Source organism: Plectropomus leopardus, chromosome 7 (genome assembly GCF_008729295.1).
Source record: "Plectropomus leopardus isolate mb chromosome 7, YSFRI_Pleo_2.0, whole genome shotgun sequence".
Taxonomy (NCBI): Eukaryota; Metazoa; Chordata; class Actinopteri; order Perciformes; family Serranidae; genus Plectropomus; species Plectropomus leopardus.
Window position 1 is genome coordinate 31,194,808 of NC_056469.1, and position 17,365 is coordinate 31,212,172.

A 17,365-nucleotide genomic window follows, 5' to 3' on the forward strand; every position below is an offset into this window, starting at 1 on the left:
TTTTGGTTAGATGCCTGAAATAAGGTCTTTGGTGAACACACAAGACTTTCATGTTTTTGTTCTGACATAAAATATGTCAGTATATACTCTACTAGTGAATTTTGAAACTTCATACATTTATTAAAAAGGCGTGGCAACTTAAACCATGTGACCATGGTGTATTTATTGATATATTATGTTATCTTAATACTTTACCTTTGGGAGGCATCTTTCTCACTCTTACCATACTACTACTTAAACTGGCTTAATTTTCTGTCAGTATTGACTTAAAAGCATACGTGACAGGTTATCAGAGCAAAACAAGTAAAGAGGTGTCATTATGAGAAGGCGAATAAAGTTATTAAGTTGCCACAGTTCAATCATTTTGTTGGCAAAGGTTGTAAGATTGCTGAGGTGCTTTAAACGTTTTCTCTTCATTCCAGAAAAAACATTTTTGGATGAGGCGTCACTTTTTCAAACTGAGTGCACATCTTGTTCTGGCATGAAACTCTTCATTTTGACCCGCATCCATCACTCTCCAGGTACCAAAGACATAACTTATTTTTTTTTCCAGGTGATATGGTCGGGTGTTTAATGGGACTTATGCCAATAATTCATCTTTCATTAGAGCAATGAAGTGGAAGAATTGCCTGAATTCCAAGTCTGACACAAGCATGATTAAAGCTGGGAAGGAAATCATTTGTTTTCTTTCCAGGTGCTCTGTGACGGAGGGAAAAGACATCAAACAAATCATAGTCAGAGGGGTTATTCTAGTATTAAGAGAGGCTGTCTGCAAACCAAAAGGTCACGGTTTAAACCCCAGTATATCCATCAACAGACATGTGCCCGTGAGCCAGGTTTTGGTGCTGTAAATAAACCTGAATGCTAGAGTGGGCTAAAATGTAGATTATGCTGTCTGATTATGCCCCGATCAGACGGAGCACGTTTGCACGCTGCTGCGTCTTTTTTTAATTGTTTCAAGGCAACAAACGAATCACGTAGAAAATCTTTAGCTTAAAATCCACATGAAAAATAGACATGTGGACGGCACTTGCTATCTCTCTCACTGAGAGTGCCGAGTTGCTCTCAAATGGTTGTGGTCAAAGATATCTCATTCCCACCACAATTAGCGGGTGCACGTGGGTTTTTTTAAACACGGTAAACACTCTTAATGTCTGCATTCCCACTGCCACATTTACCACTGGAGAGTGAGTCGGACTTTTTGTCAGCTGGCGTGTGTGTGTGTGTGCGTGTGCATGTTGTCTTGTTGGTGAGTCGGTGCAACGTCACGGACAGGCAGGAGAGCAGGTAAACCATAGCAGGAACAGAAGTCTTTGAAAACTTTGCAGGGGTTTCTTCTCGTTATTTATTTCTTACTTATTAAGTCCCCCCTTTCAAACTGGGCGCAGACTAATTTGGAGTAATGTCTGAGCGCTGCTTAGGTGCACAATAATAAGTGACGGTGTATCATTGCATCTCGCTGGTTAAGAAGCTGAATTTACTGCTCACCAGGGTGCTGTGTTCCCATCCATGCTGATTAAAGCCGGAGGCGATAAAAACCTGTGTCAACTGCAGTCATTTGACCCGGGTGTGAATGCCGGTTGTACACATTCCCATTGCTTTAAAAAGCCAAATGTTTAGCGGTCGTTAGCGGTTTTCATGTGCAGTGGGAATTAGGCTAGAGAAACAGAGAAACAGATATTTGTGAGGTTATATGAGAAATGATGAGGAGCAGGCCCTACCACCTGCTGATCCAGGAGCTTTGTCTGGATGATAATTAGTTTTAGGATTTTAGGATGAGTCTGGGACTGCTTAACAATCTGCTGTCAATCTTCTGGCCTAATTACACTCATAAAACATTAGTTTGAGTAGTTGAGGTGACAATATCTTCAGATATGTTTTGCAGCTTGCCCAACGTTGAAAGTGACACAACGTTAGCTGAACACAAACGATGTAACTCAGGCTACTACTTGCTGTCACCATGAGCAACAAAGGCAAACCCCTCAATTCATGTGATTAGAATAGGGAAAAAAGCCAACAATGTGAGGTGCTTTCTCCTTTCCTCGAGTCAAAGTTTTTCAAGTAAAATCTTTTAATAAACCCACTTTATGCTACCTGCACAGACACAGATACAACAAGCATTCAGCATTTAGTTGCTAGAGAGCCAAATATTTCTGACAGTCCTAAAGAAGAATGATTATTGGACTTATATGCAATAGGTGACCCATACAGTCGAGTTCACCAGAAGACTCCCAAAAGCATGCTATAATGATGCTCTGTAAAAAAAAAAGCTACTGTTTGCTAACAGCTGACAATGATAAGGTGATGTGTTATTCTTGTGCTAACAGGGGGGGTTTCAGGTGGGACAACAGCAAATGAAGCTTTAGAGCAGCTCTAAGCCTGAAAAGCACAGGTGGAAATAATGAAATTAACGATGGCTGAATTACATCGCTGCTCTGATTTCAGGTCCCAGTATTTTGCATGCTGTCCACTGTCGCACTCACAAGGACTTCTGCACAGGGCAGAGCCATCCTTAGTGTCATTAGTTACACCTGTGTGTGTTTCCTACTATGACAGGCAAAAATGTCTGCTGCAGAAAAAAAGTCTATACTGCTCTACACACGTCAGACATGAGGATTTTTTATTAGTATACCTAAAAAATAGAAGAAAAATTAAACAAAGAAAAATTACTTTAAATGTGTTTATTAATAATAATAATGTAAAAAAATGTACATACATATTTTTTTTAAACTTTCAGGTGTAGTAGCCTCTGATGCAGAAATTAAAGAGCTTTAAAAAAATGTTGTAATATTGCAACATTGGGCTGAGTTGGGAGCAGATTTTCTGTATTTGTTCTCACACTGTCTGAACAACAATTCAGAACAACGAAGGGTTCATTTGCAGGGTTCTTTGCTTACTTAGACCAATAAAGGTATATAACATTAATAGTAATCATACATTAGGGAAATATATTTGTGGATTAAACAGGAGAACAATTAAACAGGATAAAATTGTATTTAAAAAGGTTAACTCTAGCTTTTTCTAGATACATCTTCATTCTTTTTTTACTTTTCACGACTTTGACTTTCATTTGTAGTGATAGTCCCAAAAACAGTTATTGTCCTCTGAAAAGCAAAGACAAACATCACACTTGCTGCATTGCGCGTTGGTGTATCCGTTGTAATTTTGAAACAATGGGTGTTACAGGGTTTAAACTTGAAATGTTAGGTTGAAGTCAATAAAAGCTTTGTTCAGGAACAAAAACCTTTAAAAAATCCCTGAAAAATCAGGTCCAAACATTAAACTGGCCATTGTTTTGTTAACAAAAAGGGGAAATTTTGGGTATCGAGGCAGGGGGTTTCTTGAGCATGTTGTGGACTCATGATTCAATTCCACAAAGTGGATGCAATATAAATCACACATTGACCAATTTTTCCGTAAACAACAGACTGTTTCTGGTGGTTCAGGGTTATTCAGAACAGACCCAACGAGGAGAAAGGTTAACAAATCTTACAGCTGTGTGCGTCCATGAGTCCTGAATCCTGCTCTCAAAAGACATCCAATGAAATGCTTCTCAATTTAATGTTCAAATAAAGTTATCTCCAAAGCCCAGCATTGATGTAATGGAGGGTAAATCAGCTTCAATCATTTTGATTTGTGGAAAAATTTACTCGATTTTTCATCTGTGTATTTTATCTGTTTTTTAAATTGATAGAGTTGGGAGTCGTCTCCTGCTTTCTATTTGTGGTACTGAGTTTATGCACCTTTTTTAGCCAGTTGTAAATCTTTATGGCCTAGATTCGCAGAGTATATTGCAGGGCATGCAGCCGGTGTCTTCAAGAGCAGTGGAGAATGTAAATTAACGCCTATAGTGTTTCAGATTTTGGGGGTTCAGCCTGGAGGTCCACCTCTTTGTTACCACAACATCACCACTGCACACATGCAGACACTCACCCACCCACCAACATTCCTGTGAATCACTTAAGAGCCCAGCGAACGATCCAGACTCACAACACAAAGCAGCGGCCATTGTTTTAACCCATAACACCCGGTGTGGGAGCCTGTGGGGGAGCGAGATCAGGTATCGTGGGACGCGCCACGCCTCTGACTGATTCATTGTGAGTCAAATGTGGTGTGACTGATGTCTGAACCAAATGGAAATAAGCACATTTTTCATAATATTTTTTCCTCTGGCACCTGCAGGCAACACCTGGTTTTTGTTCAGGATATTTATATTTTTTCCTTGATAAAATTACATCCAAATCTAATGATTCATGAATAGATCGTTGCTGTTGGGGTTGTCTCAGAACTGTAAATATCTGGTCTTATAATAAACGTTTGAAAGTTAAAACGCACATGTCTGACAATAAATCAGCACTCTAAAATATAATACTCCATGACAAGTAAAGTAATGTATTCAAAATCTCACTCCAATAAAAGTACATGATATTCAATGCAAATGCACTTAATTCTGATGCATTACAGTGTAAACATGCAGTATTTTACAACGGTAGCTTTTCAAGGCTCCAGTTTCGAGTAGTTTTTTTAGTTTTAACTACTTTGTATACAGTTAGTTAAGTTTAGTGGTTCCCAACCTAGGGGTAGGGGCCCCATAAAGGGTCACAAGATGGGTCATAGGATGTACAATCAGGGTTCCTGCAGATCCTTAAAAAATCTGAAAAGGCATTAAAATGTATAAATCTAATCAAAAGGCCATTATTGGTGTGAAAATGTCTTAAATCAGTCATTCAAGTCTTAAAAATCCTACGATACAGTTATATGTTGGAAAGTATAGGATGTTATAAATCTTTTTTCCTATGTTGCATTGTAAAATCACCAAATAATTGATAACATAAGTTTTCTTTTTTTTTGTTTTGACAATTTACCAAATGCATCTCGCATTATGTTATAAATTTCACAACAGCAGCCAAATGAGAATTACAAAATCACTCTGGCATGTTTCATGTTACATAAACTTTTTGGCAAAACTGTCCCTAACCCTAAGTAATTCATGTTGTTCAATGTTTTGTTTAGATTTTTTTTTTGTATTTTTTTTGGTTTTGTAATCTTTGCTTAAATTTTATTACGTCTTATATTAAAGTCTTACATTTAAGTTGCTTTAAACTATAGGAACCTAGATTAATGGGGTAATAAGAGGTTCTGCCACCTGAATGATATTCATTTTTTCAACTTTTTTTCCCCAATATTTCAAAAGAGCACCATTTCCCCACAGCTGTCAAATAATATAGTGAAGTAAAAACTACAATACTTCGATCATAATTGCAGTGGATAAGAAGTGAAAAAAATAGCAAGAAACATGTCAGAAAGGATCAGACAAGTCCACAAATCATCAATCTCATTAATAAGTTTAACATGCAAGTCACAGTTGGGAACATAGGTACTGTACAAAAAGAGTGGCATTATTTAAAAAATATACAGCAAGTAAAAGCTAAAAAAAAGCAAAAAAGTAAAAATCAAGTCAGACTAACATGAAGATCTGTCCTCAAATCAGCACCAGTGAACATCAGGTCTTATGATACACGTTTTAAATGTGGAGTTTCTTTTTCATTATCTGACAGAACAGGACCAGTGATAAAATAATGCCAAGAATCATCACAACGGCAAACGTGATCGCAGTCACCACAAATGTTTCTGATACTCTGTCAAACCACGTCATAAGGTACACCATACACGGCGTTGAGTAAATCTCACGATCCTCCAAAACTGTGCAGTTTCTGAAGGTGTCTGTGCAGTTACAAGAGTCCGGCACCATGGTTGAGTTGCCCCAGTCGAGATGTCCAACGAAAAGACCACAGCAGAACCCGTTCAATTCCACGCTCTGAAACGAGTCCTGGACTTCCTTCGGCTGTTCGCTCAGTGGAAGCAGCTGCTTCAAGTGCTCCTGCACCAACTCCTGGGCAGCAGTGGTTCTTGATACGGCTCCCAGCACTCCCACGGCCAACAGCATGATGAACATGGAGAGCAGGCCCAGGAAGAACAGGGCCAGCAGGCAGCGGCTCTCTTGGAAAGCTCCACAGCAGCCCAGGAAGCCAAAAATCAGAGTCACAGCACCGACAAATATCAGGAGGTTCACTGCCAGGAGGAGGTCATCTGTGATCTGGTAGTCTGCTTTGTTGCTTCGCACATGTGTGGAGAGAGTGAGAATGATGATTCCACCCACAAAAAACAAAAAGTTGAAGGTGAAGAGAAGGTATTTGAGAGGCTTGTTGACGGTCATTGTTCAACCCCGCCGTCGAGCCCGAAATCAAATGAGTATGACTCTGCTGCTGAGTGCCTCTGCTTAAATACAAGAGGGAACCTTTGACTCTGTGTTGGGGCGGGGGTGGGGGGTGTTCAGTGGGTGAGCACCTTATTGAAAGCAGAGAACAATGACAACTGACCTGAAAGGATTTAAAAAAAAGTTGTTCTCCCAGTTGTCCTCCAATGGCACCACCTCCGGATGCAACCTCACCTCCCCTGAACTTTAACTCTGATGAGATGGCACAGACGGAAAAAAAAGCTGTAAACCAAAATTTGGTTGAATGCCTCTTTGTCACCACGAAACCGCAAGAGGTGAATCAGACTCCAGAAGTTGCTTTTGCACTTTCCTGTTTGCATTTATTAATCTATAGAGCTTTGAAGCAGATGCCTCCTCCCTATATTTCATCCCCTTTAACCCTTTAACACCTGGATCAGTTTTTTGTGCAGCATTTGCATTTAAAATGCAAAAAATGCACTGCAGGAACTGAATGATGCTATCAGCACCAACATGCTCAAGCAACCGGATCGAATTTTTGTAGTAGCTGGTGATTTTAATCAACTCATCCTTCAACGCCAAAGATGTAACAGGATCGAGGACAAATTGTCATAATTCTACTTTGTACCTTGAACCTTAAACCTCTGAAAATCTAAGAAAATTGGCTTAATTTCTTTCAAAAACCAGGAAAAAAAAACCATAATGAGCAACTTGGTAGGAAATGTTCTGCAAATAACAAATCCACCAACTCCATTAAAAAACTGTACATTTATACATAAGAAAGAAGGAGTTGCTGGACTGCCGCAAGACAAAGGGGTGAAATTATTGGAATATAGTGTACACTTAAACTTAAATATGTTTTTTGGGGTTTTGTTAAAATTTGTTTTGCTGTGGCCCCTGTTCACAGCAGTACACTGTTTTGCTTCCATGCCGGTAGATTTCTATGTTGCTATCAAAGCAACACGAAACGTAAAATAAACACAGCAGAAACGTCAAATAGATCAGACCACAATATACAACTATGTATCTTTAAACATTATTGTTACGGCTCAAAATGACAAAAGCCAGTCTGCCAATTTCACATATTTCCGTAATTCAAATCAATCACCAGTTGTTTACTTGAAAGTGATTGTTGCTGTTGTGGTGACATCGCAGTGATTTGGTTTCTACTATGTGATATGGGCTATACATGAAAAGGGATAGGCTGTATTAATTTTGCTGCCAAAAAATATTCACAGACAAAGAAACGAACAGTATCCTATCCTACAAAGTGACGTTACTTTGGGTTGTGTAAACTGTATTGTCCCACGGGGAGAAATGCATGTGGCCTTTGTGTTTAAGACACAAAGGTACGCTACATGTGCATGACTGCAAAAAATATACAAACCCTGTGCAATGCTAGCAATATAAAAATATACAAAGTATATGATACACAATCTACATTCCACATCTACATTATGCACCAAATCTCCCAGACCTAATAATATAGCTGCGTGCCTATCTGTCATTTTGTAGACTAGTTGCTGTCGGCAAAAATGGTTTGCTGTGGTTTGTTTTTCTGATTTTCTGCTGCAGGATTTTGCCGTGTGACCTGCTACTCCTTCAGAATTTCAGGTCGAGTGAATAGATAATGGATAACTGAGGATCTGATCGGCGTGTTTGCGAATGAGGTCACTGTACAGCTGTGCAGCAAATACCTGATCAACCGTGATGATCCTACTCGCTGTCTTTATCATCTGCAGCCATTTGGCATGATCTTAAACACACATATTCCCGAAGTTGCAGAAGAGGCCAAAGGACAGAACACTCTGCATGACAGATATGTAGAACATCTGGAGAATATGGCGCTCCACTCTGACGTAATTCAATTTACAAAGAAAGAACAGCCTCTAAAGTAGTTTTCTAGACTTAATCCCTGCACAAAGCTATAGTCTAAGGTGGTCTTTAATGTCAACTCCAAGGTAAGTCACGATGTTCTCGTGCGCTGTTCATACATTTATCTATGAAAAGTGCCACAATTTTTTCGTAACCAACATAAGCATGAGTCAGTAATTTGTGTACATCCCACATAGTATAAAGACCAAAAGTCTGTGAAAGTAGGGGGGGTGGGGAGTTAGATCGGTTAAACAAACAAACACTTACACATAAAGACTCCCCAAGAGACCAGTGTTCATGTCCCCTGTGAAACCGAGTAAACTTTGAGTTATTTTGTATGTTGTCATCATGTTTCTTGTCCTTAGCCTAACCACACAGGCTTTTCTAAAGTATGTATGTTGTATGTTTTCCTACAAAAAGTAATGCATGTAAATTCTTAATTTCAATATGATTTGTTAATATGAGCCACTTGAAGGTTGCGCTCCTGCGACCGCTGCGTTTATGGGTGTAAACAAGGGAGCAGTCTCGAGCTGTCTTGTAAGTAGATGGGTCAAAAAACCACAAACTTTTCACTCAGACTTTCCTTCGTTCAGAACCACGTTAACTTTGACTGAATTTTGAGTCATTTTAAGATAGGTCCTTGCCATGTTTCTTTTCCTAAACCTAACCACAGTAACTTTATGTTAATTATGTAACATTAAGGATGTCACGTCATTCGTGGGGCAAAAATCTGTAAGATATTATATGGACTATTGTGTCTGCATTTTTGTAGGATATTGTGAGAACCATTCCATTAGGATACATTGAAACACAATAACTTTACTTGTTGGGTCCTAATTTGCTAGATATCGTAGCTGTTGTATGTGCATTTTTGTGACATATGAACCGTTTTATGAGGATGCGTGTAAGTTTACATCCATTCAACTAACTATTAATTCTGGACAGGGAGCTATTGTTTATTTTCATTCTGTTTTGTTTGCATTAAACTCAAGTAAATCATATGAAAACCACTGCATAAAACCTCCATATGGATGAAATGCTACATTTTAGGAACCCTTACAAAACTGTTTTATCTGCATATTTAAATTGTTGTATTTAAAGTGAGTTCTGGGGTCACAACACATACAAATCCATTTTATTTATCCATGTCTTAGAAGTAAAGGGGGAGTCTGTGATACCCTAAACTGCGTCATTTTCTGCAGCAGACTAGTAAAACTTAACATCAGTTCAAACTCATGTTTGTGACCAACTCTCATAGAATCAATGTCATCAAGGTGATAAAACTAAATGTTCAAGAGATTTTGGGGTCTCCAGGGCCCAAAACATAACGTAACAGTGTTTGTGTTAATGTTTTTACTTGCAAGGAAACAAGACAAAGTTATTGTGTTCTTTGTATTTATTTCTGCTTTAGCACATAGCTGCAAGGAAACAAAATGATTATCAGTGCTACCCGTCTTGTGATTCATTTATTGTGGATTTATTTTAAAGCATTTTAATCTGGTTTTATTTCCCTTATCTTGATGTGTTGCTGTTGGTCTGTTGCTTTTAAAGTATCCCTTTGTTGATATCTTGTTTCATCTGGTTTCAATAAGAGTCTGTTCTGGTTAGATAAAGGTTTAAATTAAGTTTTGTTTCATCTCATTTACACACTCAATTTCTCTTTATCTTATGGGCGAAGGGGCTGTGTCTGATCTCCACTTTCTTAAATCAGCAATCCAACATTCACACCCAAGTCACACCATGACTGGAGCCGTTTGAACTTCTCACCCAAGCTCTCCTTTTTCACCTTTTCAGTTCTTTCACAACTTTTTCTGCCAGCTTTTTTTAATGCATTGTGCTGTCATCCCAGTATTTATATGGCAATGTGTTTCCCCTTCCTCTCTGACACCCCGCTCTTCATACCACCTTCCAGTTGACTTCAAAGCATCTACAAACACTTCTGATTTCTAATTTGTTCGGATGGATGTCGTATGAATTAGTTCTGTTCATGCGAAACCAGACCCTACTGTATGACAGAGGATGAGATTTGTGTTTGTCTACTGAGTCCTGATTGTTCCTGGCCAATCAGAAAGTATTACCAGCAGAGCAGGTTGAACCCTGGCTCCTTGTGTCGAATTCGGTAATGTTCTTGAGTGCCTACAATGCTTCCTGACCTGTAAAAATTCTTATGGTGAAAATCAGACTTACAGTGTAGTTTCTGTACTGCTGGACCCTATTTTCCCATGTTTTGTGTCCAGGTGACCAATGGGAACTACAAATTTTGAAATCGGTCCAACATTGAGCAAGAATGCTGGCCTCTAATAGCTACGAAACAGTGTACAATGTAATGTTATGGGCTATTGTGCATTGTCAATGTATGACCACTAAAGTGCTTGTTTTTGCCACTGACAGGCTCAGAATATTATACATGTCTGACAACATTATGGAAGTGTTTCCTACAGATATAGATCATTTTGCTTTAGAGTAAGATCCTTTTTGTTTAACAGCTGCCAAATTGCTAAGACAAGCGCTCCAACAATTGGAGTCTGTCTGTGGCAAATAAAAATAACATTTTTGTGGATGTAAAAGATGTTGCACAAATGCCCAGAGTGTTTACATTGCAGCCTGTTTGGCTGCCGCTGGCTGCAGCTCTCTCACTCAATACTGGACCAAAAATTGCTGTTCCCCTTAATCACTTATGCTGCATTTAAACTGAACTTGTGAACTCATGTTGACGACATGAAAAGTCTTGTACACAAAGCTCTCAGAAAATATCTGCTTATGAAGTTGTGAATACTATAACAGGGGGGCGTTCATATGGTCACATCTCATGAACACAGTAAACACGACCCCATTTGAACCCAGAGATAGACACAAAAACATGGAAAAATGGAGTCCAGGTTGTAAATTCCAAAGAAAGCCTTTAAATGAGAACTGGTGTGTCCATTTCATCATGTTTTGATTAATAGCTTGTAAAAACTGCAGGTTTTCCAAGCAAACAAGTTAAATTTACAAAAACATGAGGGTAAAGTCAAGCTAAAGCGATAAAGAAAGAGCTCTAAATGCAACGAAAATGTAAACATGTAATAAAACATTCCCTGCTGAGGGAGATCAGACTATATGAGGTGACTCTCGCGCCGTCAACAAATTACAGACTTGATTCCAGTTTATGGTCTATACTCATAAACATGACTGCATATAGTAAAGCTAAAACATCTTAAAACAGAGAGGCTCTTTTTCCTTCATGATGTCAGCCCGTTAACTGGTTTATAAACAGACTTACTGCTCTCAAACTGAGCAGCTTGGATCAGTGTTTAGCAGAACACCAGAGGCTTCCTGCTCCGCATCAGTCCGAACTTCAGTCGTCTACGTCTCCCTTCAAAACTGTCAGACAACACGTTCTCCCTCACTCCCCTCTTTCGAAGCTACACTCAAAACACACCTGTTTGTATCTTTAAATCTGTGATCTATTAGTTTACTGTCTCCTTCCTTTTTCGTGTTTGAAGTCATTTTATAATTTTTTTTTTTAGTTTCCTGTCTTTATTTCCACGTAAAGTGCCTTTGAGCAGCTTTTAAAGCACAATACAAATAAAATAAAATATGTTATTAGCCTTTTATTATATTTATTATTGTCAGTTGTCGTCGTAGCAGTAGTGATTTCATTTGATGATAAACTGTCACTGAAGCATATTAACCCTTTAAAAATAGACCTGTGGATGGCCATGGAAGGCCATTGTTTGCATGGTTCTGTTGGAATAGATTTACAATAATCCATAACCATACTAATCAGAGCTATTAATCTTTTTGCAGCAGAAAGCTAAGGATTCTGTCTTCTACTTGATCCCGCTGTATGCTTTTAATAACATCATTGCACTGTGCTCCTGTGGTGCATAACATGCAGCGGCTCCAGAAGAATAAAAGATAAATACATTGCAACACCTTTGCACTCTGCTCAGAAAAAAGAGCATTTCTAAAAAAAATTAAAAATCTTTGGCATCACTATGTTTTGTTTTGTTATTTTGTAAATGAAAAAATGTTCAACTTTGTTTATGTGATGATAAAAATGATAAATTATACAATTTCAATAACTATCATTTGTTGTATTGACTTATATATCATTTTAACTTTAGATTTGATTGATATCACAAATTTAAAGATACTCAAAAAAATTATATTACTAGTAGGCACTGGTGGAGCGTTTCTATTGCAGAGTTAGATAGTCCTATGTTGTAGCTGTGGTCTAAAATACAAATAATTAAAAAAAAAATCCTCAGGGTTTTGGAAACCTCCCAGCTCAATTCAATTATTTTTTTATTTGCATATAGATAATGCACAATAATCAATATTCAAATAAATGCAGCTGTAACTGTTGAAAAGCTTTCATCAGTAGTCCTGTTGTCTGATGTTATTAGACTTACTAGAATAATAAAACTGATATATTATGGATTGTAGTTAAAAATAAAGGGTGGCAAAAAAAGGCATATTAAATACAGTTAAACAACATTAGCCGATACCACAGCACTACCTGTTGATTGACAGGTAAACAAACAGCTCATCTCTCTAATGAAGCAGTTGATGGACAGTAAATATATACTGAGATAGATTTCCCCGTGTAAAACATAATAACCTCATCCTGAGTAATCACCGACACATTCAGAGTAAGAAATAGATTGATTACTCCTTTAATGAAAGTGGGATGACATTGCTATTTAGGGATGCATCTGATTTAACAACATGCAGCAGCAGCGGCAGGGATTCTCCTTTCAAATATTTTGATTACTTTCGAAGTGGTATGGAAATTAGGAGAGAGGGAAATCGAAACCCATCTGCTGGTCCTTGGGTCAGATTTAGCGAACTCGTATTAATGCATTTCATTATTGTGTTGTATTGTAGAGTGTACACATATGAGCTAATGACTGTACAAATCCTTTGTGGGGAACTCAGAGAAATTTGATCTCCTTCCTTCCTATAATTTATTTTGCTTATATGATACATTATGTTGAAACCAGAAATAAAGACAAGCGCTCCAACAATAATCGCACTATCATGAGCCTGGTTTAGATAAATGCAAAGAAAGCTTTCAGTGCATACTTTGAACACCATTGTGGCATGCTAAGAAGAGGCTTTCACTTTAAGAGGACCTTCTTCAGACGTGAAACTGTTCACCAACTAAAGACAAAACAGCCAGAGCGCTCCACCAAATCACTTCTAATGTTGTATCATCGCAAAGCAAACAGTGCCTTTTTTCAATGTGAATGGGTTTCTACAGGCAGATCACAGATGTGTTTTACTGACATTAAAATGTGTTTTGTTTTGTAAATGACCCAAGTGGTTATTTAACACATCAGGACGACCACAGTTGGGTGTGACCACTGAATCCTGTCCCTGGGAAATTCTGTTTCTATGTTACTTTGGCAACATTATCACCGCCTTGATCATATTTCAAAACATATTTGGAGTGTTTCTTCAGTTAATGAAACACTGCATTTTCATATTGTGTAGATTTTGCAAAGAGGCGGCGGGGGAGGATGGTTGGTGTACAGAGTGCAGGACACCTCAACCAACATGTTCTCATTCCAAGTCATTACATCACGTTTTTACCAGCAGTGTTTCAGGCTGACACTGTCCAGCGCCGCATCAGAAGGCCACAAGGTGCCTACTGGCAGCATATCATAACACCATGAAAGGTTTTGTCCAGCGACATTACAAGCTGACACTGCTCACTGGCGTATCATGCTGCTGTGAAAGACGGCTTTTGGCGTCAGACACCGACAGACGCCAGTAATTGTTGACTTCGGAATAAAAACGGGCTGCCATGGTTGCCAGGGTTCATGCCCAGACTCCCGTTTTGAGTTTAGGTAACAAAGACCTTGGTCAAGGTTCGGGAAAGATCGTGATTTGGGTTACATTTTAATTAAAAAAAAAAACAACAAAACAACAAAGACTCCTGATTTAGGTTAGACAACAAATGCCTTTTTTGTCAAGGTTAGAGCAAGATTGTAATTTTGATTAATTTTGATTAAAGCTAATTATATATGCTAATATACTTATATCCTGTCTATATACTGTATCTCAAGACTACAGATTTTTCAACTTAAAAAAACTGTCATTGCACACTTTGCTGATAACTGCAAGACATTTTCAGTGAACATTTTGCTGATATGTTCAGTATCAACATTTTTGTGGCTTACCAGAGTTGTTAATTTACAATATTTCCTCATTACATTCTTGGAAAATGCAATTTGCTCAGCATTAGGTCCCCCTAAAATGTATTTGCTGTTTCTAATTAGTTGCATATTAATGTAATTTCTAGGAAACAGGGCTGAGCTACTAGAAGCTACATTTTGAGGAACTTAGGAATTGATTGGTGGGACCTGACGAACAGGTTTTGGGTCCATGGACAAAATATCTGCTGATGAATGTGTTTATATAAGCTGATAAGTAACAATAAATTGCAGAGCAGAGATGGCAAAGATACTATTTGAGGTCATTCAAACAAAGGTCACTTTTAATTAGTTTGTCCATCAAAGCACTGATGCTCTGGTGCAAGATGTCCCCACATATCTTGGTCCCATTCTCCCATATTGTTATTGATACTTAATTAACAGTTATGTAGCCAACCTCCTGGATAGAGTTTCAAGAAATAGTGGCGGTGAGTGAGAGGCCAAACAAGAGAAATGAATCTGTTAGAAGACGGTTATTTGTTAAAGAAGACAGATAACCTGAAGAATATGGTCTGAAAAACTGTACAATCCCTCCATTGCACCTTTTGTACATACATTTTGTGTCCTTTATATTCCATTTTCTCATTTTATATATTTAAATTGCTTCTATAATTTATCTTATGTTCTATTCTTTTTAAATTCACAGTTTTTATTCTCTCCTTTATATAAATTGTTCCTTGTATTATTATTTATTTCTTATTTAGTGACTCTTGAGATATGATGGAAATTTAAAAAGATCACACCAAAAGACCATTTAGCTCCTGATTTATTAACATGGTGGAGTTTAAGAGGTCACTGAGTCCTGTTTCTTTTTCACTGAATGTCTTGTATAAGTAGTTTTTCAGAGATAGTGTAATGGATGTCTGCATGATGGATCCCACTTTACAATGCGAACAAAACCCCCATACATACTGCCGCTTTTTCCATCACCTGCTGTACTGTGACAAAAACTCATAGAGGATGAAAGATTACATTTTTTTTTCTCACATCTGTTGGTCCATCTGACAAATCAAAGCCTCGCTGTAACAGCAAAATATCAGCTAACAATGTGTGATTTTCTATCAACCTTTTGTCTGATTCACTCTCAACACCAACACCTACAGAAAACTGAAAACATGGATGGTATTTCAACTCTTTGCTGAAGTTAAATCTCTCAGTGACTCACCCATTTTCTGTACCCTTTCAGCTACAGTACAAATCTACTGCCAAAAAAAAGTTAAGTCTCTTGCCATGAACCTCTACAAGTTTTTAAAATTCATATTCCATGGTATATATACTGCATACTTTCTACAAAAGCTTATTTTATTCTTTCTTCGCTCATGTATTTTTACTATAATAATAAACAGCATGTAAATGATGATCATCTTAATTCTGTTTATGGTATCTTGTTTAAGGCATTAAATAGCTGCATTTATACTGCCTGTTCCAGGCGTGAATATCACGCCATAATGCCACCTTCTGTATGTAACGTCTGATTGCAGAGAGGGAAGATATCGCCTCTGAGCCGGGACAGGAGGTAAGAACAGTGTTGGAAAGAGGTCTGTGTGAAACGTAAAGAAGAGATGTGACCATGGGCAGTGTGGGTGTGACATTTTGATGTATTTATGTGTGCTTGAATTAGCTGTTAGCATAGCAGCTAATTCAAAGACGAGGAACAGCGACCATAAATGTCCGCAAACGGGGGAAACAATGAGGTCCAGGAGCTCCTTACCCTCAAGACAAGATCATGTTATGCGATTTCTGTGTAAAAGCAGCTAATGATTGGCAACACATTTGCTGCTGCCAGCAAATCACTTTCAATACTACGAGTCATCTGAACTCATTTGAAAATGTATAGGTCTAAACTAAAGGTTACTGAAATGCTGTTTAACACTATTCAAATTAAAATGCACCAATTGCTGGATGATAGCAGTTCAAGCTAAAGCTTCAGACGAACCTGAAGATGAGCTGAAAAGCTACAAAGGCTGGAAAAACCCCGCTTAAAGATTGCACGACTGACAGAATACACCCGTCATCACATTGAGCGGTTAGTCTGTAATGACTGGCGCTCTGGAGGTAAGACAACCATACAAATCCCCTAGAATTAGCATATAACACAAATGTCACATTTCCAATGACTGCTAAAGTCAGTTCTTTTCAACTCACCCTATTTAGGGTTTCCATCAGTAAAAGTGGTGCATAGTACCTGGTGCTGTTTTGGAACAACAGTCAAGGCTCCAAAAAAGCTGAGCTGATACTAAAAGGCGTTATTAAAACACTGCAGACCACTGCTTGGTCAGATAGAGTTAGTCATTAATGAGATATGGGACATCCTGTCCATACCCACTTTTTCTTTTAAATATCCAAGATGCCGTCAACAGTGACCAACATATCTTTATTCACTCGCCCCAGATTAAAAAAAAAAAAATGTCCGCCTGCTCCGTACAATTAATGACGTGCAGATGTTCCTCAGTTTGGCTGCCTATGAATTCAAACAAATTTACATGTATGATCAAAATGACCTACTTCATAGTCCAGATTTTGAAGTTTTAAGTTCACAGTCCAAAAAAAATATACTGTACTTTACATTCATTTATTCATTTTTTTTTACATAAAATAAAGTATTGTGATCATCAGTCTACGACTGGTTGGATATTTCAACTTGGGTTTCAAATTCGTTCCTGATGTGTCTGGTATTCAGTTATATTAGGCCCAGGCACACTGTGAGTTTTGTTGTTGGGATCTGTACATCAGGCTCCTTCAAATATTGCAACAGTTCTTATACCAAGTAGTTACATATTGACACTTTGCAGTGGACTTCCGCGTCAAAATATCACACGCTCAGTATCCTTCTACATCTGCTATTTATGTTCTGGGATGCTGCCACCGAAATGTCAATACAAACACATGTTGAGATTATGCTGCACATGGTTATGTTCAGGCAACAAAAGCACATGACAACCAACTCCAGGACGTCAACAAGAGCATACACTGACATGGATGGTTAGGATTAGGCAAAAAAGTGCACATTACAATACATTAGATTCAGATGGGAAACAAACACTGGACTGCT

At 38.1% G+C, this 17,365-nt stretch overlaps 2 protein-coding genes across 3 annotated transcripts in view; both read right to left on the reverse strand.

The window, feature by feature from the left end:
• znf385d (zinc finger protein 385D) overlaps nucleotides 1-17,365 on the reverse strand; it is a 107,555-nt gene that overhangs the window by 39,482 nt on the left and 50,708 nt on the right. The gene's annotated exons all lie outside the window — the stretch shown is intronic.
• On the reverse strand, nucleotides 5,441-6,235 carry LOC121946269 (tetraspanin-8-like). The gene has a single exon (XM_042490770.1). The coding sequence runs from the start codon at nucleotides 6,215-6,217 to the stop codon at nucleotides 5,525-5,527; it is 693 nt and encodes a 230-aa protein (XP_042346704.1). The 5' UTR covers nucleotides 6,218-6,235; the 3' UTR covers nucleotides 5,441-5,524.